Source organism: Oryctolagus cuniculus, chromosome 13, assembly GCF_964237555.1.
Source record: "Oryctolagus cuniculus chromosome 13, mOryCun1.1, whole genome shotgun sequence".
NCBI classification, from domain to species: Eukaryota; Metazoa; Chordata; class Mammalia; order Lagomorpha; family Leporidae; genus Oryctolagus; species Oryctolagus cuniculus.
Genome location: NC_091444.1, coordinates 291,628 through 314,065, shown reverse-complemented (window position 1 = coordinate 314,065; position 22,438 = coordinate 291,628). Strand labels below are relative to the sequence as shown.

Below are 22,438 nucleotides of genomic sequence, written 5' to 3'. Positions count from 1 at the left end.
GTCGGAGGCACTGCTGGGCCCTGTGGTGACACGTGACAGTTCTGTCCCACGAGCTGGGTGGGAGTGACACGGTCAGCAAGAGGCTCTTCACAAAGCAGGGCCTGCCAACTCTGCCATGGGCCCGACAGGAAATGTAGCTCTGATGAGTGTTACTTATGGGGCTGGCTATGCCTTGGTCATCTCCTGCATCCCATGAACTCCACTGTTGTCCCAGTATGTGAGCCCAAGGAGACCATTCCTACAGAGCAGCAGGCAGGAGTGGGTCCACAGAAACTTCCAGAGCATGGCTACTCCCCGCGGCCCCACCTCACTGGTGCAGAGTGCAGGTGCAAACTACAGGTGCCCAGCTCGCCACCACCTCTTTCCAATGGCTAATGGGGGCATGGCTTCAAGTCACTGAGGTCCTAAGACAGGAGGGACTTGGCACCCCAGGAACAACCCTGCTTCACACGGCACAGGGGGTGGCAGGGAAGGGGCCGCCCTCCCCTCCCCTGCTGGGCCCCTGCACTGCCATCTTTCTCTGCATCTCCCACCCAGAGTCCACTTCTAGTCACCAGTTGGGGTTGTTTGGGGAAAACGGGCCTGTGCACACCCAACTTGCTGGTCAATGAGATGCATGTGTCTTTAGACCCTGAAGGCATCAACTTCAGCCAGTAGAGGAAGTGCCCATCACGTTCACCCCACGCTGGGAGACGTCGATGGGAAGGCTAGCAGAGTGCACAAGCATCCAGGCAGGAAGGAGGCAGAGGGTGGATCACAAGAGGGAGGCACCTTCTAGGGTAGGAGAGACCACGCTGAGTCCTGGCATCAGGGGAGGGGCTGAGGTAGGGATCAGGTCCCTGCCCTGGTACAGGGCAGCTCATTGTCTTCACCCCTGCTCGAGGGGAGATGCCAGGTACAGAGGCAAACATGAAGGGCTTGTCCTGTCTGAGCCAACTTCTCCCCACACAAAAGGTGGAGACACGATCCCAGGGCCTGACTCCCTGTCAGAGCACTGTGCACTACTGGTGGGAGGCAGGCTCCTGGGATCCCTCCCCAGAAGACCCTAATAGGGCCCCTTGCCCCTGGGACCCAGAGAACCTTAGAGACCTTGCCCTAAAAGCAGAGCCAAATGCCATGCTCAGGGGTGGGAAATCAGGAAGTTAGGATCCCTTGGGACAGCCTCGCCTGGCCACCTTCAGGCAGCCACACTACTGGGGTTGTTAGTTTGGTGTATCCCGAAGGCCTGTGTGCCAAAGGCTTGGTCCCCATGGTGGTGCTGTTGGGAGGTGGGGGAGCCCATGGCAGGGGAGGGATAGGGGGTTGAGTCTGCAGAAGAGGCAGGGGCAGGTGGAGCACCCAGGCAAGTGGAACCCATATGGGGCAGTAGAGCGCATAAGAGTACTGGAGCTTGTGGGGGTGGGTGGAGCCCATGAGGGGAGATGGTAGAGTCCACAGAGAGGGTGGAGCCTGCAGAGGGGGTGGAGCCTGCAGAGGGGGGGTGCAGCCTGCAGAGGGGGTACAGCCTGCAGGTGGGGGTGGGGTCTGCAGAGGGGATAGAGCCTACAGAGAGGGTGGAACCTGCAGAGGGGGGGAAGGCTGCAGAGGAGGGTGAAGACTACGGGGTGGTGCAGCCTGAAGAGTGGGTACAGGCTGCAGAGGGGGGTGGAGCCTGCATAGGGGGTGGAGCCTGCAGAGAGGGTGAAGGCTGCAGAGGGGGGTGAAGGCTACGGGGCGGGGTACAGCCTGAAGAGGGGGTACAGCCTGCGGAGGGAGGGTAGGGCCTGCAGAAGGGGTGGAGCCCATGTGGGAGGGGGAGTCTATCTGAATGGGCAGAGACACGTGGAGCCTGAAAGAGGGAATGGAGCCCAGCCCACAGGGTTGTGGATCCCTTAAGGGGGGCGGAGCCCAGAGTTAAGTGGTGGAGCCCACAGAGATGGGGCCTCATGGGAGGCCCCAGGTCAGAGAGGGCTGCATAGGAAGGCAGCTCTCAGAGGGCTGATAGAAAACATGAGATGGGGCCCAATCTATCTGCCTCCTGTCTCACCACAGGACCCTTCTGTAGGCATCATACCCTCCACCATCTCCAGGAGCCCCTCCCAAACCAGATCCTGTGCCCCCAAGTTAAATAAGCCATTTCATGTATTCCATTACAGGGACCAAGGCTGACCCACATGGCCACAAAGTGGGCTAAGTCACTGCAGGCATCCTGGACCCCACGGCCACCCTGGACTAGCCTCAGCTCCCGCTGACCCATCTGCATGTCCCTGCTGCTATGGTGACTGTTCAAGGCCAGCCATTGTCCAGCAATGACTGGTCAGGTTGCCACACACTGTCAGGACCCAATGAGACACTGCCTGCAGTGTGCAGCCTGTACCCAGGAGTGGTCTGAGTAGAGCCTGGGGTCCCTCTACCCTTGCATGCTGGCCAAGTGGTCCTGGGCAAGTCACCCCTTCCCAGGGGGTCCCTCACCTGAGGACGAGCCTGCTGTGGCGAGAATTAGAAAGGTCGGACCTGAGAAGGCCAGGAACTGAGTCTCAGGTACCCATGGGTGGGGGCTATACTCTGGAACAGAAACACTGGTGCAGTCCCAGCCCCCACCCACAAATCCCTGAGAAAACCACACAGCTCTCCTTCCATTCCTCACTGTGCAGGGCCTCAGATGACGTTCAGAGAGCCGTGCTGCAGCCAACACAGAAATGCCCAGCACCACAAGCACCACACCACAGTGATGGCCTCAGAGGCCTGTATGCAGCACATCCAGAGCCTCTCTGTAGGATCAGGACAGCTGGGAGGACTCAGGCCCAGCACAGCCAGAGTCCCTCTCTAGGATCAGGGCACCTGTAGGGCCCAGCACAGCCAGGGCCCCACTCTAGGATCAGGGCACCTGTAGGGCCCAGCACAGCCAGAGTCCCTCTCTAGGATCAGGGCACCTGTAGGGCCCAGCACAGCCAGGGCCCCACTCTAGGATCAGGGCACCTGTAGGGCCCAGCACAGCCAGAGTCCCTCTCTAGGATCAGGGCACCTGTAGGGCCCAGCACAGCCAGGGCCCCACTCTAGGATCAGGGCACCTGTAGGGCCCAGCACAGCCAGGGCCTCTCTCTTGGATCAGGGCACCTGTAGGGCCCAGCACAGCCAGGGCCTCTCTCTTGGATCAGGGCACCTGTAGGACCCAGCACAGCCTGGGCCTCTCTCTAGGATCAGGACACCTGGGAGGACTCAGGCCCAGCACAGCCAGAGCCCCTCTCTAGGATAAGGGCACCTGTAGGACCCAGCACAGCCAGGGCCCCACTCTAGCATCAGGGCACCTGGGAGGACTCAGGTCCAGCACAGCCAGCGCCTCTCTGTAGGATCAATGCACCAGGGAGGACTCAGGCCCAGCACAGCCAGGGCCTCTATCTAGGATCAGGGCACCTGGGGGGACTCAGGCCCAGCACAGCCAGGGCCTCTATCTAGCATCAGGGCACCTGGGAGGACTCAGGTCCAGCACAGCCAGCGCCTCTCTGTAGGATCAATGCACCTGGGAGGACTCAGGCCCAGCACAGCCAGGGCCTCTGTCTAGGATCAGGGCACCTGGGGGGACTCAGTCCCAGCTCAGCCAGGGCCCCTCTCTAGGGTCCCGGCTATCTGGGAGGCTCAGCAAACTTGTTTCTTTAAGGGCCAGGCAGTAAATGCTACCAGCCTGCTGTCCAACAACTCCACTCTGCTTCTTAGTGTGAGAGCAGCCAGAGGCCACGAGTGAAGACATGTGTCTTATTCACACAGACAGGAGCTGGCCCACCAGCTCAGCCAGTATCCTGGGAGGATCTCACCAGGGGGTGGGGCCCATGCCTGGGGGTGGGCATCACTATCTGCTCCACACCTCTCAGCCACAACTCAGGAGCCTGCTCGCCCACCTGTGTGCCAGTGATGTGGAGGAAAGCAGCAGGGGCAAGGCTCACCGTCTCCCCCACAGGGGCTGCCTGGGCTGTGAGGAGCCACAGAAGCAAACAGTGCAGAAAGCGCATCCAGAGCAGACCGTCACCTGTGGTTGCGTGGTAGCTGACTGCTCTAACACGTCTTCCCGTGTTCAGAGATCTGTGGGCACTCCCTAAAGCTGCTCTGACTGCATAACTGTCCGTCAACACCCGAGGCAGCCGGCACTGGGAAGTGCGAGGTGCAGCCCCTGATGGAAGAGACCCTACAGCTGTACTCACCACGCACTGCAGGCATGCGACAAGCACTCATCAAGGGAGGGATGCAGGGAGGGAGGGAGTGTCCCGAGCCCCAAGTACTTGCTCCTGTGGAAATCAGTCCTCTCTGAGGGTGAGCTTCGCAGAGCCCTTCATGTCCACCCCGGGCAGGCAGGGGTTTGGGCTTTCTCCTGCCCCTCCAGCTTGTGGGAAATCTGCACCCACTGTGAGACTACAGGATGCACCACAGGCTCACAGGGCGGTCAGAGGAGACTTGGGAAGGAGGGGGTGCCATGAGGTCACAGAGGACACTGAGCACCACTGTGGGGTGGGGACAGACACAGGGGCCAGGAGCTCTTTGTGTACCACAGCAAGAATCCAGAGAGACTGTTCCTTAGCCCAGCTCCATTCGGTGTAGACCAAGAATCACTTCCGGGGAGATTCTCAAGACTTCTTGAGCACCCATGACTTTCCCAGCATTTGTTACGGCTGTTCCACCTGCCCTGCTCAGGAGACAAGGAGCAAAACCAAGGTCAGATGGAGCTCCTTGAGTGGTCTCTTCAGGAGAAGTCAAAGGCAGCCGGAAAGAAAGGAGGCCACCAGCACAGCAAACTGAGGCTGTGGGCTGCCGTCTGGGAGACCACGGGCATCCCCGAAAGGTGCGTGTCCAAACCAGCGCCACCACACCAGGCCCAGAGCGCGAGCCTCAGAGCTGCACACTCTGCCTTCCACTGAATCCAGTGTCCTCTCTTCCACTGAACCCAGTGTCCGGGCCGGGAGCACGAGGCTCTCGGGCTGCCACTCGACAGTGTCCCTCCAGTCACAGTCACGTGGACTGAGACCCCTTGGGGGTGATGGAGATCTTCTGGCACACAGCAGGGAGCTCCCACTGAGGCACCACCTGGCCAAGTGCAAGTGCACCTCCCCCTGGAGAGGGCAGTGACACAGCCCAGGAGCAGCCACTGCTCCTCAGCACCACACAAGGAACAGTGGGGGCTGGGAGAACCACAAAGCCTGCACCCGACAGTCGAGGTCCTCTTGTGGCGGCCAGCAGGAGCCCCCGTAATGGGGCCACTCCTTCCAGACACAGTCTCCACCCCCCCACCCTCCCACCCCCCCCACCCCGTCCTCCAGGACTGTGTTTTATCATCTTGACCTGGCAGACTTCAGAACTGGCTCATAACCCAGCCTTGTCCAGCACCTTCTCAGCTGTGACCAAACACAGAGTCAGAAGGAACCCTGTGACCTGGCAGCAAAGCCCCCAGCCATGCTCTGGACACTGGGGAGGCCACACCACAGCCCCCACACCCGGCCTCTGAGCCCTTGGACTGCCCTTCCTCCACACCATCTCCGTGTCTCTGCTCATTCATACGCTCTTCCTCCCTGCTGGACTGTGGTGCATTTGCCACATAATTACTAGTAACGAGATTATAGCTCCTCTTTCATACTATAAAATCCCTTGATAAAACAATTTCCATCCCCAGAGGCAATATGACCCATGGGGCTGGGTTCATTCAAAACACACAGGCTGGACGGGGCACCCCCAGGCCAGCCATTCAGATTGCACCCCTGAAGGTGAGCAATGACACAGGCTCACCAGGGCTGTTTTTCCTCTCCATTTCCAATTCAATACCTCTCCTCACTAGGAGGGGGAGGGGGAGGGGAAATACCTCCCGCTACTGCTGGCCTTACAGTTCTCCCCACCTAAGGGATCCAGGAAAACCGTAATCCATTAACCCTCTCCAACCTGATGGATGGGCTTTTCTCTTTGCAGTTAAAGGAATTTTTCCTCCAGCTCTACAGGAGCCTCTCATTTTCTGCCACTTTGTTTCTGAGTTGTGTTTCCCGCTCCTAAGCTGATAATCAGTTCTTTTCTGTGCTGCTGCAGCTAACTTAGCTGATGAGAGTTTGCACGTGTCTTGAAGGTTTCGTGGTTTTTTTTGTTTTGTTTTGTTTTTGTTTTTGTTTTTTTTTATTTTTTTATTGCCAGTACTGAGTCTTGATTGGGAAAACTGCAACGCAAAGTGGTTTATGTTATTTGTCTGTTTTTAATGTTGGAGTGATTCCCTTAACTCTGATCAGATCTAGCCCACAGCCTTGGTTAAAATGCTCAGGTTAAACATACTAATTTTTGGCTAAACGGTTTGACTCTCTGACAGTTCTAAGCCGAGTCTTTCAACTTTGAGACTTCCAGTCGGATCCCTGGAACTCTCAAAGGATGAGACTCTAAATTTGTTAAAGTAACAGCTGTTTGAGTCAATTCAGATTATGCGAAGTGCATTAAAATGTTGTAAACTATGTCAGACCTCTGTTGTATTCGTTTTTGCTTTCCAGCTAGAGAGGTCTTATAAAAATGAGAGTAAATTCTGTGTATACAGGCCTTTATGTTGTTAATTAAAGTAAGCCTATACAGATTGGTTCAGAAAATTGGGTTAATGCAAACGCCCTTCGGTTTGCTGCTCAGTTTTACGTGTCTTTTATATGCTTTAAACTTGTTTCTTTTAAAGATGAAGATCTTTTCAAAGTTGTAGACATGCACTAGTGTCTGTGTTTGCTGTCCAAGTGTTGTTATCCTTAGTAATTAAAAGCATGGAAATTAATTTTTACTTTTAATTCAGATAATGGTGTGGTAGTCATTAATATCTCAATGTCTTAAGTCATCTAGGCATCGGTGCTAAGTAAAACTTGGGGAAATGTATTATGCGTACTTTTAACATCTCAAATTCGATAAGAGAGACTGTTTGAGTTTGTTAGCATGTATTCTCATAGGCTGTCCATCAAGACTATGTAAAAGTGACTACATGTGTAAGTTTCAGAAGGTGTGAGCAAGTCACAGAAAGTTTTAAAAAGTTTACGATTTTAAAATATTGTTTACAGAATTTTCTAAGAGTTGAGTTTTAATGCCGAAATTACACTGACTTAAAGTTGAAGTCTGATCTTCTGTTACAATGGAGTTTTAAAAAAATGTGCACTAATATGAGTAAATATCTGGAAATGATCTCAATTGTAAATCTTAAAATCTGTTTTTTCAAAAACTGTAACGTCTCTTTTTAACAGTGTCTGCTTAATTGGTTACTCTGCCTGTTAGGAAAATGGTGCAGTCTTATCTATGGTGCAATCTACATCCTGACACCATCCGAGGGGAGGCTCTAGCCCCCACCTCCATTGCTGAAAGCCAGGTGGCCACATGGCCCAACCACTGGTGTCAAGCTCCACCCCCATCCTAATGGGATTCGCTGCTTCTGCTTCCCTGCCCGCCCTCCAGCAGACCTGTTCCTGCACACGTGGCTCTCTGGGCTCCTCTCTCCTACTCTCTTCTTTCCTCACTAGCTCCAACGGCAACGGCAAAAGGAAGACCTTTCTCTCTGTCTCTCTCTCTCACTGTCCACTCTGCCTGTCAAAAAAATAAAAAAATAAGAAAAAAAAAAGATTCCACAAACCTGCAAAAATGTAATAATTACAGATAATAAGAGGCTAATTCCCTCAGATATGTTTCAATTTATCCTTAAAACACATTGAATATTATTGTGTTTGATCGCTGGATGTATACTTGTATGAGAAATTTGTATTGTATTCTTATGATGTGTTAATTATGACTAGCCCTCGATGCAACCCTAGGACCAAATGTAAGGACAGATTTTTGGGATGGAGAGGCTTGTATCTGGGTTCGGCTCTGGTAGACAAGTAACTTTGCTGCCATATGACCTTCTCCTGCCCGTTGGGAGCCTGGCCAGTTCCCAGGGAGGAGGATAAAGGAATGTTTCTGATAAACAGGTGGGCATGCTTCGTGTCTCAGCTCTCTGGCCAAGATCCAAGATGGGACGCACTGCTTGCCTAAAATCCTGGCAATGAGCCACCCTTGTCCTTGGGGGCTTTAAGAGGGAGCTGGAACAAGCCTCTGTTGCTGCTGTTTCATTTTGGGGGAACACGCAGTCAAGCTGAACGTTAAATGTGCCCGTGATGATTACTGATAATGTTTGATTCTCAGTATGGATCCTTTTCCGGTGCTGTGTCAAGATTGTCTAGTGATGCCCAGAGTACTGTAAATTCCACAAAACATAAGTACAACGCGGACGTGGATCGATTGGCTACTGTGACTGAAGTGTTCTGTGACAGTCCCTTTGATGAGGGATTAGCAAAATGGATTCACTTAAAAACAGGGCATTCAGGACCTGCCACTCTATGTGGTACATCATTACAAAAATCAACAAGGAGGGTTATGCCCAATAAACGAGGGTGCTATAAATGTGGGCAGCAGGGACATGTACAAAAATTGTCCAAAAGTCAAAAATCAAAAAAGGCTCCTCCTGGGATTTTCCCCCGGTGCTAAAGGGGAAAGCATTGGGCCAATGAATGTCACTCCAAAACTGATAAAGAAGGCAATTCATTAAAGAACAGAGTTCAGGAGACTGGAAGTGGGGCCAGCCTCAGGCCCTCCCTACAGGGATCAGTGGACTGTCTTGCTATAGTATCATTGAAGCAATGGAGCCATGTTTATTGCAACATTCTGTTAATCTATGCTCCTTTACCATCTTTCCTGTAAATAATTTTAGTGTGCACTCCAAGGCTTGCAGCGTATTTCTTGCGGATTAAACTAAAAGTAACTAAGTCTGTGCATAGAAGACAGCTGAAAAATAATTTGCTGCCACAAATTGGCGTAGTTGGCAGGATCCGCAAGTATACAAAGCAATGCCTTTCTTTAAAAAGAAAACTGAAGTTGCATGTGTAACCTGTGATGTTCCTGGCTGGAAAGACCTTCAGTTCACCTCTTTGGTGAAGGAATGGGCTCTCTGCTCAGGATTGAGTGAGAATTGGGATGGCAAGTTACGGAGTGCACAGCCTCCACAAGTTATTGAGGTTTTGCAATCGGTGCCGGTAGAAAAGGGGAATGAATTATAGGCTTTGGGGAGGTGAGGATGGATTTTGTTATCTGCATACTGATGCATGTGCCAACAATTAGAAAAAGCAGTACAGAATAAATGTAAATTTGGAAAAAGAAAATGCTGCCCTTTGGAGTCAAACCACTAGGTAGTGGTAGGAAAATTATATCAAGCCTCTGTACCGCTGCCAGAGACAACTAAGGTTATTCAGTGTAAACAACACAGAAATACAAGTGGACATGAGAAAATATCTAAAACAGTAAAAATTATGTTAATGCTGGAGTGATGATTCCCATAATCACTAAAAGGAATTATCTAATTTGGCATGTTAAGAAAGCAGATGAAACCTGGAGAATGACTGTGGATTGCAGGAAATTGAACAAAGTTACTCTCCCATTAACTGCTGCAGTCCCAGACACCATCACTTTGATGTAAAAGGTCACAAGTATAAAAGCATGTTCTTGATAAGGAAAGTTAAAAAGAAAAGAGGTTTGTAAATAAATGAAGGACATGGTTTGTAAAAACTGTTTATCTTAATGGCTAGTTTATACTGGAATAAAAAAAAAAGAAAGGTTTGAGTAAGTTCAGAAGGTGTGAGAAAGTTACAAAATGTTATGGGAAGAAGAAATTTTTGGTTACAAAACTATTAGTCTATTTTCTTTGACATAAAATCAAAATCTGATCCTCTGTTAAAGCAATGAGTTAAAGTAATCTATTATGTTCTCTTGATGTCTCTGTTAAATTCTAACTGTTTAAAAACAGCTGCGAAAAGAACAATGGTGAAATGGAGGGATCCTATCACCAATCAATGGAATGGACCTGATCCGGTACTGGAATGGGATGCGGGCTCCTAAGGGATGGTTTTTTATGCAGCCAATATGCCTTTACATCATTAGCCTCTGATAACTTCCACAATTGCTCCCCTGGGCCGTGTGGCCCCGATGCTAACATCTGTATTTACAGCAACAGACAGAGCGCGTTGGCGGCGTGCTTTACCTGAAGACTACAATAACAACATCATCCTAATAGGACAGGGCACTGCCTTTGCCATGGCTGTATCAGTAGTAAGTGTTCCTGGACTGGCCTTTTGAAATAACCGTGGACTGCGAAGGCTTGCATGCTTAGTGACCAAAACAATCTTACTGCTTCTGGACTGTCCAATATAGCCGAAGAATTGGATCAAGTTCGCTCAGGAGTGCTTTTAAACTGTGCAGCTATCAATTGCTTACTGTTAAAAGATCATATAAGCTGTAAATCTGTACCAGGGGGATGTCATTTTAACATTACTAACAATGTGCCATATATAGAGTGTTATTGATACACCTAAGAGTAAAATGCAACATATGTTTATTACTAACCCACTATTCATTTGGAGGGTTTCAATGGATTCATTGGTTATTAATGTTGACTGGACCGCTACTGCTTTTCCTACTTTGTATGGGATGTTTTCCATGTGTTCTGCAACTTGTACTAACTTCACTACAGTCTGTATGGACTGAGATTCATCATTTAAAGCTTTGTACCAAACCTCTTTTATAATCAAATAATTGGTATTTGGCTGTATATTTCATCTCTCACCTAATGTCAAGTTGGAATGGTACTCAATGACGGGTAAGACGTTCAGCATCCGGTACCAACCTAAGACAGGGCTCTAGGCCAAGCTGTCAGAGTTACCGATGACGGGTAAGGACAGAGATGACTGAGGGCAACCTAAGACAGAGGCCATTCCCAATTAAATAAAAAGGGAGAGATGTAGGCAGCCCATAAACAAGTCATAGACAAGTCAAGGTCAATCTTGGCTTGTGGAATTCCTGGGATGAGAAAGTCACGCACTCCCATGTTGAAGGAGGATGCACTCTGCTAAAATTAACTATGTTGTGACTGTGTTGCAGAAAGCCGATAAGTTGCTTGCACGTGTTGTTAACTTCTGAGTTGCCTTGAGCTGCAGCTGGTTATGCATAAATATCTCTGAGACACTGGAATAAATGAGCCTTGATCAGACTTTTGTCTTGGCTCCATTCTCTTCACCCTTGTCCCTCTTTTCATTCCCACACCCCCCCTTCGGGTTCCATTTGACTGGTGTGGCTGGCCCGCGCAATACTCTAAGTTCTCTTGGCACCTTTAACAGACTTTCTAAAAATCAAAGTTCAAAATTCTCTGGACTTTTGATATCTCCAGAGGGCCCCTGGAAATGTCAAAAGATATATTTGCATCTCTTACAATTCTCTTTCAGCACCCCATGGATAGGACTGGCCCTCACACACCCAGTCAGGCCTTAAAAATCTATCCAAATAGTATTCAGCCTGGAAAGCCCTTCCTGCCAGTTTCTAAAAAGCAGGGCTTTCAGTAACAGCTTAAATAGTCCTGCACCTACCTGGACAGGTTCTCACTGAGGACTTAAAGGGCCTATCTCTTGAGGGGGGTGCACAATAATCTAAAATGTAGATGGTTAAATGTAAATGATTTGTTAGTCTATCTCCTTTCCCAGCCTGAGACTCTAGTCTTATACATTGGCTTAACTTCCTAGCAAAACTAGCTACTAGGTATCCAGAGGAAAACAAAGCATAGCCAGTCCATTAGAGTGTTAATTATTTAACCCTTATCCTCACCTCTGGGGAGAGAAAACCTGCCCCATCGAGGATATGGGCCATGCAAGCAAATTCCTACTTCTGCAAACTTCAGGCAGTCCCAGCCTTTCTCTATCAGGTTACAGGTCCCTAGATACAGGGAAATAGCACAGTTCCTAAACCAGGCTCTCAACAGGGAGCCAAAGCAGAGCCCCCACCTTTGGGAGAAAGAGCAAACCACAGCCTTTGCTCAGCTAAAGGACTAAAGCCCCTGCACTAGGATGCCAGCAGAAGGGACCTAAAAGACAGCCCCCTGACTAACGCAGATGAAGCTGGGTTCACAGACGGAACCCGCTTCTCGGGGTATGCAATAGTTACAGCGTGGCACGTTACTGAAGCTCGTGCTCTGCCCCCAGGAACTTCCGCTCAGTTAGCAGAACCGATCACCTTAACCAGAGCTCTAGAACTAGGTAAGAACGAAACAGCTCCCAGGGGTCTCGACCTCCACCTTTAATTAAACCTATGCAGCAAAAGGGAACTTGCCCCGAGGACGGCTGGCAAATAGATAAATAGATTTTACTCTGTCAAGGCTACAGGTACCTGCTTACACTTACAGACACCTTTATTGGATGGGTAGAAGCCTTCCCAACCAGAACTGAAAGAGCTCAGGAAGTGGCCAAAATTCTCCTGAAGGAAGTTATTCCACGCTTTGGTCTCCCAAAATCTTTACAAAGTGACAATGGGCCTTCTTTATCTCCAGATTACACAAGGGATTTGTAAGGCCCTAGGAATAACCCAGCCCCTTCACTCTGCATGGAGACCTCAGTCTTCTGGTAAGGTAGAAAGAGCCAACCAGGCTCTATGGAAAACATCACAAGCATAGAAATGTGTGCTTGGTAAGGAAGGTTAAGAAGGAAAGAGTTCTTTTAAATAAAGAAAGGACATGGCTTGTAAGAATGACTTCATCCTGATGGCTAGTTTACTCTAGACTGGAATGGAAGGGATGGAATGTTTCAAGTAAGTTGAAGAGGGTGTGTGGAAGTCACAAAAAGTTATGAAAGAAATATTGGACATACTAAGTGCTGCTCAGGGAGGTATCTGTGCCATATTCCAGGAAGAATGTTGTTTCTGGGTCAATCAGACTGGACAGGTACAAACCCAGATTTGTACTTTCCTGGACAAAACCAAACAGTTCTAGGACCAGGCCAAGCAGGGCTGGGATTTCTGGCCTGACATCTGGTCATGGAAGTCCTGGTTATTTCCTCTCCTTGGCCCAATAACTTCTGTAATCTTGCTGCTTTGCTTTGGGCCGTGTGTTTTTAATGCCCTTGTTCGTTTTGTCTCTAACAGAATAAAAGCTGTCGGACTCCAAATGGTAGTCAGACAAGGCTTCCAGCCCAATCCACTGGACGACCTGAGCAGCCCTCTGGACCGAGCAGGACAGTGTTTCCAAGGCCATTGTCACACAACATAGGACAGATAGCAAAAGGAAATATCCATATCCTCCTTGACGCCCATATGTCAGCTTTGAAGAAGCTACAGAAAATGGAACTCCATCCACTATCCCAAAGCAGAATTTTGGGTATTCCCTCTTGAGGGGGGAATGTTAGGTAGGAAGTCAGATATGAGCTTATGTGTGTGTGACAAAGGCCTAAAGGGCTGACATCTAGGTCCAGCATATGCATCTCAAAGTCATCCCAATAACCTTCCAGGGGCAGCCTAGTATTTGCATCCTGCCCTGCCCCTTCTACCTGCCAGGTGGGGGTCCCCGTCCCTTCTGTCTGATAATCTTCCAGGTGCAGCCCAGTATCTGCACTTCAAACGTGCCCAGCCCCTTCTACCCAATAACCATCCTTCCTCTAAGGCGGGCGACGCCAGCCAGGCTTCCCCCTGTCTGATAACTTCAGGGAGAAAACTCAGATAGGAATTTTTTGTATTTACATCCAAAAAGTCTTTTGTTTCAGGAGGAGAAGATGTGGGAAGACAAGGCCCATCCCCTTAAAAACCCCCGGCCTCAACGGACTGCGCACATAGCCCTCTGCCTCCATGCTGAGCCACCCACCTGGCCTGCCCAGGTGTACTCTCTCCACTCCACCATGTAACCCCGTTCTCCCCTAGTCTGAGTGACTGGGCACTCTCAGGTTCTGTCTGGAGGGGTGCCCATCTGTTCTTACAGATGTCCCTTCCCTAATAAACCTTGCTATTTTGCTTTCTGCTACTCTCTGTCTCACGCCTGAATTCTTTCTTGTACGAAGACAAGAACCCTGCCATTCTCTGGTAACAGAGCCGCAGTTACTAAATGGCAGAGGCCTAGCCTAGCTCTGAGGAACTCCACAGCCACTGCCTCCCTGGGCCCCGTGCTGGGCTCCACAAAGGGAGACAAATTGCTGTAGGCAGGCAACAGGATAAAATTAATTAGGTTTGTGAGCTGGAAGACCACGCCTTCACCACGCCCCTGAGTGACCTCATGCCCCTACCTGGCCACACGTGTGCACTCACCTGCCAGTCAGGTTAATTAACTGCTCCTCTCTGGAAGTGGATTAAAGGCCTGGGACACAGTGGGCCTGTTAGGTAGGAAGTCAGAAATTGAGCCTATGTGTGTGTGAGAAGGGCCTGAGGACCAGTACTTACTGCAGGAGCTCCAGAAGCCCAGCCCAGTATTTTGCACTTCCCAGACCCTGGGAACCTTCCAGGTGGTCCCAGCCCTTCCCCGAAGGAAAGCTCCCAGGAGAGTTCTCTCTCAGGACCAAATGGGTTACCTGACCTGATAACATGGGGCAATAAAACTTCTCAGATGCCCTAAGGAAAGCCCCCCTACTCTGCCTGGTACCAGCAAATCTGGGGAGAAATTTGCTAATTTTCACCCAACAAACCCTTCTTCTGCCAGGACCCGCCATCCTTTGTCCTGGAGGAGAGGGGGAGGTGGGTAAGCAGACTCCCTTAAAAACCCAGGGAGTCCAAACAGACTGGGTCCTCAGCCCTCTGTCTCTCTGCTGAGCAGCCCACCTGGCCTTCCCAGGTGTATGCTCAACCACATAACCTCACTCTCCTCCAGTGTGAGTAACTGGGCGCTCTCTGTCCCTTCCATCCATATTGGGGACGGATGCCCGGTCCCCAATAAAGCCTTATCACTCCACTCTCTATCTCACGCCTGAATTCTTTCTTGCATGAAGACAGGAACCCCATGGCTTCCACAGCCTTTTCTCGGGTGACATGACTACCAGCAGAAGGAACAGCCACCACCACCCACATCTCAGCTGACACACGCTGAGCGTGACAGCACAGCAGACTATGCCACCTGGGCAGAACTGTGGTGCTCACTGCCGAGGGGGACAGACTGCTGGCTCCGCCAACAGGGGCAGAGCTGGCGATGAGAATGCTACACAGTGGGATTAAGAGCCCAGGCGTTTCCCCAAGAACTATAAGCAAGAGCTACAAACCTGAAGACAAAGCACAATCAAAGCCATGGCTACTGAGAGGTGGAGGTGGCCGGGGCACAGCCACAGTGGTGCTCCCAGCATTCACTCAGACTTTGCGGAGGGCCAGAGCGAGCTTGCCTGGGCATGGCAACAGCGGGCCCCCGGCATTCGCTCAGACTTTGCAGAGCGCCAAAGCAGGCTCCACTCTGCTTGTCGGGCGAGTGCTCCCAGACAGCCCAGGGAGCCCTCCTCAGGCCCGAGGGCTCCTGCTCACTGCTCTCAGCAAACAGAGGCAGCTTTCTGATAATTTCAGTGGGAGCTCCTCACCGTCCTGGCCTGCCACCTTCTGACTTCCTGTTTCCTCCTCTGGGAAGTTGAAGATGCCCACTCTTCTTCAGTTACTAACGTGGAAAGACCACATTGCTATGCCCACATTCCTAGGATGATGTCATCATTTACAGCCGAGCTTTGTGGAGCTTAGGGTGGAAAGCGTTTACGTTTTTTATTTCTATCTTTCAGTTCCATTTTTTCCATGAATGCACTGAAGATCCCCTGAGTAAGAGGACCCAGTGACTGTGCCATCTACTGCTGCTCTCCAGGTTCAAACCAGCTCGGCCCCTCACCCAGACCCAGCACAGCCCCCACCTGGTCCTCCCCCGACCTTGGCCCTGTGGTCAGCATGCAGTGCGATTCTCAGAAGCAGGCACCCTTCTTCTCTTGGCTCAGCAGCTTGCAGCACTTCCCCACACAGCAGCCTCTGCCATCTGACTTTTCCCTGACTTCTTCCTTCCTATCTTCTTCCCTCTACTTGCCTGGGGCCATTGTGGGCATTTGGGGAATGAACAGGCAGATGGGTGCTCTGTCTCTCTCTGCCTCTCAAACTCAGACATAAAAGGGAAAGACACCCATTCACTCTCAGGACAAGCACACTGGCATTTAACTCCCGAGTGCCTCACACGCCCCACCCCACTCCCTGGGGGCCAGCCTCACATGTCCACTGGCTGAATGCCTCTCACACCCCAGCATCCCATGGCCCTGTCACCTGCACGGCCTCCCTTTCGACTCCTGACAACAACGGCCAGCGCCTTTCTCTCCACAACCACTGGCCACTGCCTCGTTCCCAGCACACACTTGCCAGGGGACGCCTTGCCTGCCCAGCACTTCTCTTTCCACACGACGGGTGTTGGCCCAGCATCCACCAGGTTCCTCACACCACCAGCACCTACTGCCCCTGCCTGGGAGCAGCCAGCACCTGAGATGCAGAGCCACTGAAGCCCTCCAGGAGTTCTGAGAAGGACACGAGGTCCCTGTGGGCTGCAGAGAGCAGGAGGGCTTCCCAGAGGAGGTGTGGCTTGAGCTGTTCTAGAGGAGTGGACAGAATTTCCAGGAAGGAAATGGCACATGCAAAAGCACAGAGGCTCAAGTGTCAGGAACAACGCTGCAGCTGGAGAGACGGGAGGAGGCCTGCAGGTGTGCTGCTGCCACAGTAGGTCCCAGGACAGAGTCAGGGCCACTCAGGCAGGCCCAGGGCTCCTGTCTGCCAGCCCTGACCCTTTGCTATGCAGAAGGAAGACACTCGGGCTCCACACGCGTCTGCGAAGCCCCATCAAATTGCCACCCCAACTGTACTCCCCACTCTCCCGAGCTCTCATCAGAAATAGAGAAGCCTTCTCTCCTCCACTGGGCCCTGAGTCCAGTCACATGGTTGGGCCAGTAATGGGGGTGTCCTGGCCCAAACATTGATCCTGCTGTTGTCCTGCCTGCCCTTTTGCTCACTGAACAACCCAGGCCATCTTGGGGCCCTTCACCTGTAAGCAGGAAGACCCTCAGAGTAGGGAAAATGCAGGTGCTCACCAGGCCCTTCCCCTAGCAGGGGGCCCACCACACTGCCATTCCTGCTGCTGTGGCCACGCAAGCCTCCTCCCCACTTACTGCCAATCAGCTAAAGCTCTGCGCCTTTGGGTCCCAGGCTTGCCCGACTCATGCCAGCTCCTGCTGGCCCCAGCAGGTGCCTACAGGGGCCAGGCACAGCTGATGGAAGAAGCTTCTCCTCCCAGAACTAAAAGTCCACCTGAGGTGTCGACAAACAGTAAGAAAGGCTCGCCAGAAGAGCCAGAGCACCACTCGGGACCTCCTGACACCCACCTGCCCATGGTGCAAGCCACCGTCTCCACACAAAGCAACCTCCTTGTACCTTCTCTCAGGTTCACAGCCATGCATACACCTGCACCTCCCAGACAGGGAATTCACCTGCTCCCCAGGATGTGCTCGTACCCCCGGGTCAGTGCTCACGGCTCATCACAGGCACATGCTGGGTGTCACCCAAGGCACTCTGCCCAGCTGAGCCTGATACAGCGTGCTCATCCTGTGAACAGTGTCGTGAACAGTGTCCTTCTCACAGTCTCACAGTCCGCTCTGTGCTTTCTGTTGGTGGTCTGTGGATTCAAGTGCCCCCATGTTTTGTGTCAAGGCACTGGCTGGCGCTCCCAAGTGCAAGAGGCCAGGCTGTGGGTACGGAGTAGAAAACACATGCTCCCGCACCCCGTCCTGCCCAGGGGCCCCCTTCCCTGCTGGCCACGCCTCCGCTCCTGCTTCTTCCACAAGTCCTTGTTTGCCTGTGGCCAGAAGAAACTTTTAGAGAACCCAGACTTTCTGTTGCCCTGAAAATAGAATCTGAACATACCAGCTCCTCCCAGCTCAGCCAAGTGGGAGCCACCCTGCTCCTCCTCACTGGCTCAGCCACCCTGGCCCTGTCCAGCCTCTGCAGTGCCTGCTGCTCTGCCTGGGGGCCTCCCCATCCACAAAGCTGGCCTAGCTCCAGGGGGACCATCGCGGATGGCCCCTCACCCCCACTCTAGTCCCCACCACAGAACTGGCCGGAGGTGGCCCCAGATGGCCACCCTTCCCTGATTCCCTGCCCTCTTCCACAGGTTCTGGCATGCCTGCCTTCACCCTCACGGGGGCTCATCTGCACACTCCTGGGGAGGGTGGCACGTGGCCCTCCTCTCTGCAGCTACACCTCCCATTCCCAATCAGTTGATGGTGTGGGATCTGGGAAAACAGCTCACCATGTCTGCAAGCCCTTGCCCACCCCTTCTCCCTCATCCCCCTCCAGAGTCTTAGGCTGCAGCCTCACAGTCACCTCACTGCTCCTTATGCCTAAGCAGTAACCACTTTTCCAGTGTTGTGCAGGAGGGGCTCTCCCATGGCCTTATCACTAAGGCTGGCAGCTTAACAGATGTGGGACTGAATCCCATATGCAACCATCACCCTGCACTCCCTGTGCTCCCCCTCACCCTGCCCGCCAACAGGTGCTGGCAGCTGTAGATGATTGTAGATGCTCCTACAACCTTGCCCACGAGGCATCACTCGCACTACGCTCATTTCTGCCTGGCTTCTCCCACGCAGCCGCCGCCTGCGGAGACCCAGCCCATGCTGAAGTTCAGTCTCTACTGTTGCGTGCTATTCCACTGCACTGGTCTACTCCATAGACCAGTGTGCTAGCCATTCATCTGCTAACTGGGTTGTTTCAACATGGAGCTACTACAAATAAGGCGCCAGTGTATGGACGTACGCTTTCATTATCTTAGGCAAAAAATGCAGAGTGAACTGCATCACTTGGAAGGAATCTGCAGAACCTTTAAAAAGCACTGCTGCACTGTCTTGTGACCTGACTGTAAAGTCCCAGTTCTCCCGTGCCCTCACCAGCACTCTATTGTCAGTATCTTAGTTTTGGTCATTTGCAGCCATGTGGGACAGCCCTAATGTCTTAATGATGTGCTAGAGTGCATGCCTCATTTGCCACTCGTGTGAATTCAGCTGAATTTTGCTCAGAACACCGGCAGCTACGTCCACAGAGGCCCTGAGTCAGCAGTTCTGTTTTCTTTTCTTTTCTTTTTTTTTTTTTTTTGAAATTTTTTTTTATTTGACAGGTAGAGTTATAGACAATGAGAGAGAGAGACAGAGAGAAAGGTCTTCCGTCCATTGGTTCACTCCCCAAATGGCCGCTATGGCCGGCGCTGCCCTGATCCGAAGCCAGGAGCCAGGTACTTCTTCCTGGTCTCCCATGCGGGCGCAGGGCCCAAGCACTTAGGCCATCCTCCACTGCCCTCCCGGGCCACAGCAGAGAGCTGGACTTGAAGAGGAGCAACTGGGACTAGAACCTGGCGCCCATATGGGATGCCAGTGCCGCAGGCGGAGGATTAGCCAAGTGAGCCACAGCACCGGCCCCAGTAGTTCTGTTTTCTTACAGCATCTTCTGTCTGGTTGTGTTTTGGTGTTGGTCTCCTACAGCAGGCCGAGTTTGTGCATAGCTGGTATTACTTATTTATTTGTTTAGTAGACTCCAGCACACAGTTACCTGGGACTGGAGTTGCTGCTGTGCGAAGGTGTTTAACCCAAACCTCTGTCTATCACAGATAGGGCTGTCCACCTCTCCTCGGGGGCTCACGGATCTGAATGACATTGTTAAATTTACTGACATAAGCCTCCGTGACACTACCCTTCTCGTGTTAGGCTCTGCAGGGTCTGTAATGACGCGGCCTTTCTCCCTGACACTGGTTATGTGAGTCCTCCCTCCTTCCTTCCTGACTAGTCTGATGAGAGATTTCTCGATTTTATTCACAGTTCTCAGTGGCACTGAGTTTTCTCCACTTTTGTGTTTTCTGTGCAATGACCTCTGTTCTGATCTTTACTATTTACTTAACTTACTCTGGGCTTACTTTGCACTTCTTTTTCTGCTTTTAAAAATTTATTTTACTCACTTAAAAGGCAGCAAGAAAGCTCCCATCTGCTGCTTCACTCCCCAAATGCCTGTGACAACCCAGGCCAGTCCAAAGCCATGAGCCCAGAACTCAATCCAGGTCTCCCATGTGGGTGACAGGGACCCAGCTCCTTGAGCCATCACCTGTTGCCTCCCAGGGTGCGCATTAGCAGGAAGCTGGAATTGGCGATGGAGCTAGGACTTGAACCCAGGCACTCTAATTTGGGTGGCAGAATCCCAAGCAGCATCTTAACCACTATCCCAAACTCCTGGCCCCTATTTCTTATGCTGGAAGCTGACGTCACCACTTTGATTCTTTTCTAATATAGGTGCACACTGTAGTAACGTTTGTGCTTATTGTAGGCAGTATCTAGCTGGCAATACTCAGCCTGGCAATGCCTTTCAGCTGTTTTTGTTGAAATGGGGGGTTCAGATCCATTCTCTGGCCTCTGCTGTGCTGTTTGTCTCCTATGTTCTTTGTGTCCCCCTTCCTCTTCTTCTGCCTTTGTTTGGATGAACTGAATAGGTTCCATTTTCCATGCATTACTGGACTGTCAGTGACAGCCCTCATGCTACTAAGCACCTTGGGATGTATAGCACACATTAGCTCACGGGGGTCCAACTCCTAAGGGCATGCATGCGTGGGGGCCCACCCAGCACAAGTCCCAGTGCTCCCCGCCCAGCCTTGATTCTTCCTCACACTCCTGACCTCAGCATGGATGCTGGGCCCATGCTGCATTGTCACTACTGTCATGAAAGCACTTCAAAAAGTTCATGAAAAAAATGCATCAAATTCTATGCATTTTCCATGAACCTTCTGAAGACTCCTCATATTTAAACAGTACATTTTTTTAAAAGAGATTTAAACTGTGAGAAGCACCTCCTCCATCCAGCCACACACTCGCCCCATCACTCTGCTCCTCTCTGGACTCAGCTCTGCCTGAGGGACCTCCTGTAACTCCCACTGCAAGGTGCCGGTGGCTCCTCTCGCCTTGGGATGCCTGAAAGCATCTTTATTTTCCTTCATTTTCCAGAGCTATTTCTCCAGAGTTCCAGGCTGCAGAGTGAGCCTCCCTCCCAGTCCATGAGCAGCACTGCCCGTTGCCAGCTCACAGGCGCTCCTCCCAACAGAAATCTGCTGAGTCCGCTTGCTGGTGTTGCTGTGCGTGAGGCAGCCTCTCCTGCCTGGTACTGCGAAGACGCCCTCTTTCCCGGAACACCACGGTCTACATGACTCTGGCCCCCAAACACTTGTGCTGGAACCTAATCAAAGCCGGTGGCCTTAGGAGCCAGGGACTATGGGCAGTGATTGGGATCTGAGAGGAGAGCCCTCACCATCGGAATCTGCCTCTTTGTCACAGAGGACTGGGGAGCCTCCGAGCCCCTTCCACCATGGGAGGACTAGAGAGAAGACATCACCTGTCCGCCGGACACCAGGCCCACCTTGACCCTGGGTTTCGCGGCTCCCAGAGCTGTGAACACAGCTTCCACTGTTGGTGTGCTGCCCACTTCATGGCGGCCCCAACAGAACACACAGTGCTTTCGTCTTCAGCAGGGTTCTCTATCAAACTTGGAAATTTCCAGCCATTATTTCTTCAAATCTTTTGTTCTTTATCTCTCTCCTTTGTGGACTTCAATTACACACACAAGGGCTCTTCAAAAAGTTCACGGAAAAACACGCATGGGTCACAAAAGTTTTGTGCAGCCAACAGACTTCCCCTTTACTTCCACTGCACGAACTCTGGGAAGTCCCCTCGCGGATGGGGCCACTGGAAGGTGCTCCACAGCTAATGCTCCACCCCGTAGAGTTCTTTTTCTGTCGCTGTGACACTAAGTTCGCCATGGTTTCCTTCTGCACAGTATACACATGTTCATCTCACCCAGTGTATTGTTCATGTCACACACTGTAGTTCACTTTTAGAAGCTTGGTTTGGCCTTTTTATATCTTCCACACCTCTGCCTCTTGTCTGAATACGCCCTCGTGTACTGGAACCATAGTTCTAATGTCCTATACTACTAACCTTTTTTTTTTTTAATGAAAACTTTCATAAAGAATTATACATTTACTTCTATCCGGCATAATTCACTAACCAGACATGCTAGAGGGTATTAGCTTCATTGTACAGAAGAGTGGAAGCATTGTTCCCATATTTATTTACTTATTTAAAAAAGGGGGGGTATTTTTCAGAGGGGGAGAGAGAGGCCTTCTACCCATTGGTTTGCTTTCTAAATGGCTGAAACAGCGGGGCTGGACCAGGTGAAAGCCAGGAGCCCAGCACTCCATCCAGGTCTCTCACATGGGTGGCAGGGACCCAAGCACTCGGGCCAGCCTCTGCCTTCCTAGGCCCGTTAGCAGGGAACAGATCAGGAGTGGAACTGGTGCTCTTACATGGGATGCCACACTGCAAGCAGCATCTTAACCCACTGTGCCACAACGCCAGCCTGGCCCACGTTTAGTCTGGCCGATCTCAGACACAAGCCCTGCGCTTCCAGACTCACAACCGTTTTTCCATGACTCTGTAATACATCATTTTAAAGTCATCCGATTTCACGATGTTTTACAGCATAAGAGTGACATCTTCTGCCAGGTGACCTCTGGAGCCAACCAGCCCAATTAATTACCTCACAACCTGGCCCATTCCAACGCACTGTTTTACTG

At 51.4% G+C, this 22,438-nt stretch overlaps 1 protein-coding gene and 1 pseudogene across 11 annotated transcripts in view; both read right to left on the bottom strand.

The window, feature by feature from the left end:
• Positions 1-22,438, bottom strand: part of CACNA1E (calcium voltage-gated channel subunit alpha1 E) — a 366,950-nt gene that overhangs the window by 299,776 nt on the left and 44,736 nt on the right. Inside the window, exon 1 of one of the 11 annotated variants that reach the window (XM_070054901.1) lies at positions 4,176-5,183. The exons of the other annotated variants lie outside the window; for them this stretch is intronic. Coding sequence (XP_069911002.1) covers positions 4,176-4,206 — 31 coding nt within the window. The 5' untranslated portion in view covers positions 4,207-5,183. Of the gene's footprint in view, positions 1-4,175; positions 5,184-22,438 lie in introns of those variants that run through there. 11 annotated transcript variants of the gene reach the window in all.
• Positions 5,281-22,438, bottom strand: part of LOC127489473 (large ribosomal subunit protein uL30-like 1 pseudogene) — a 33,505-nt pseudogene continuing 16,347 nt past the window's right edge.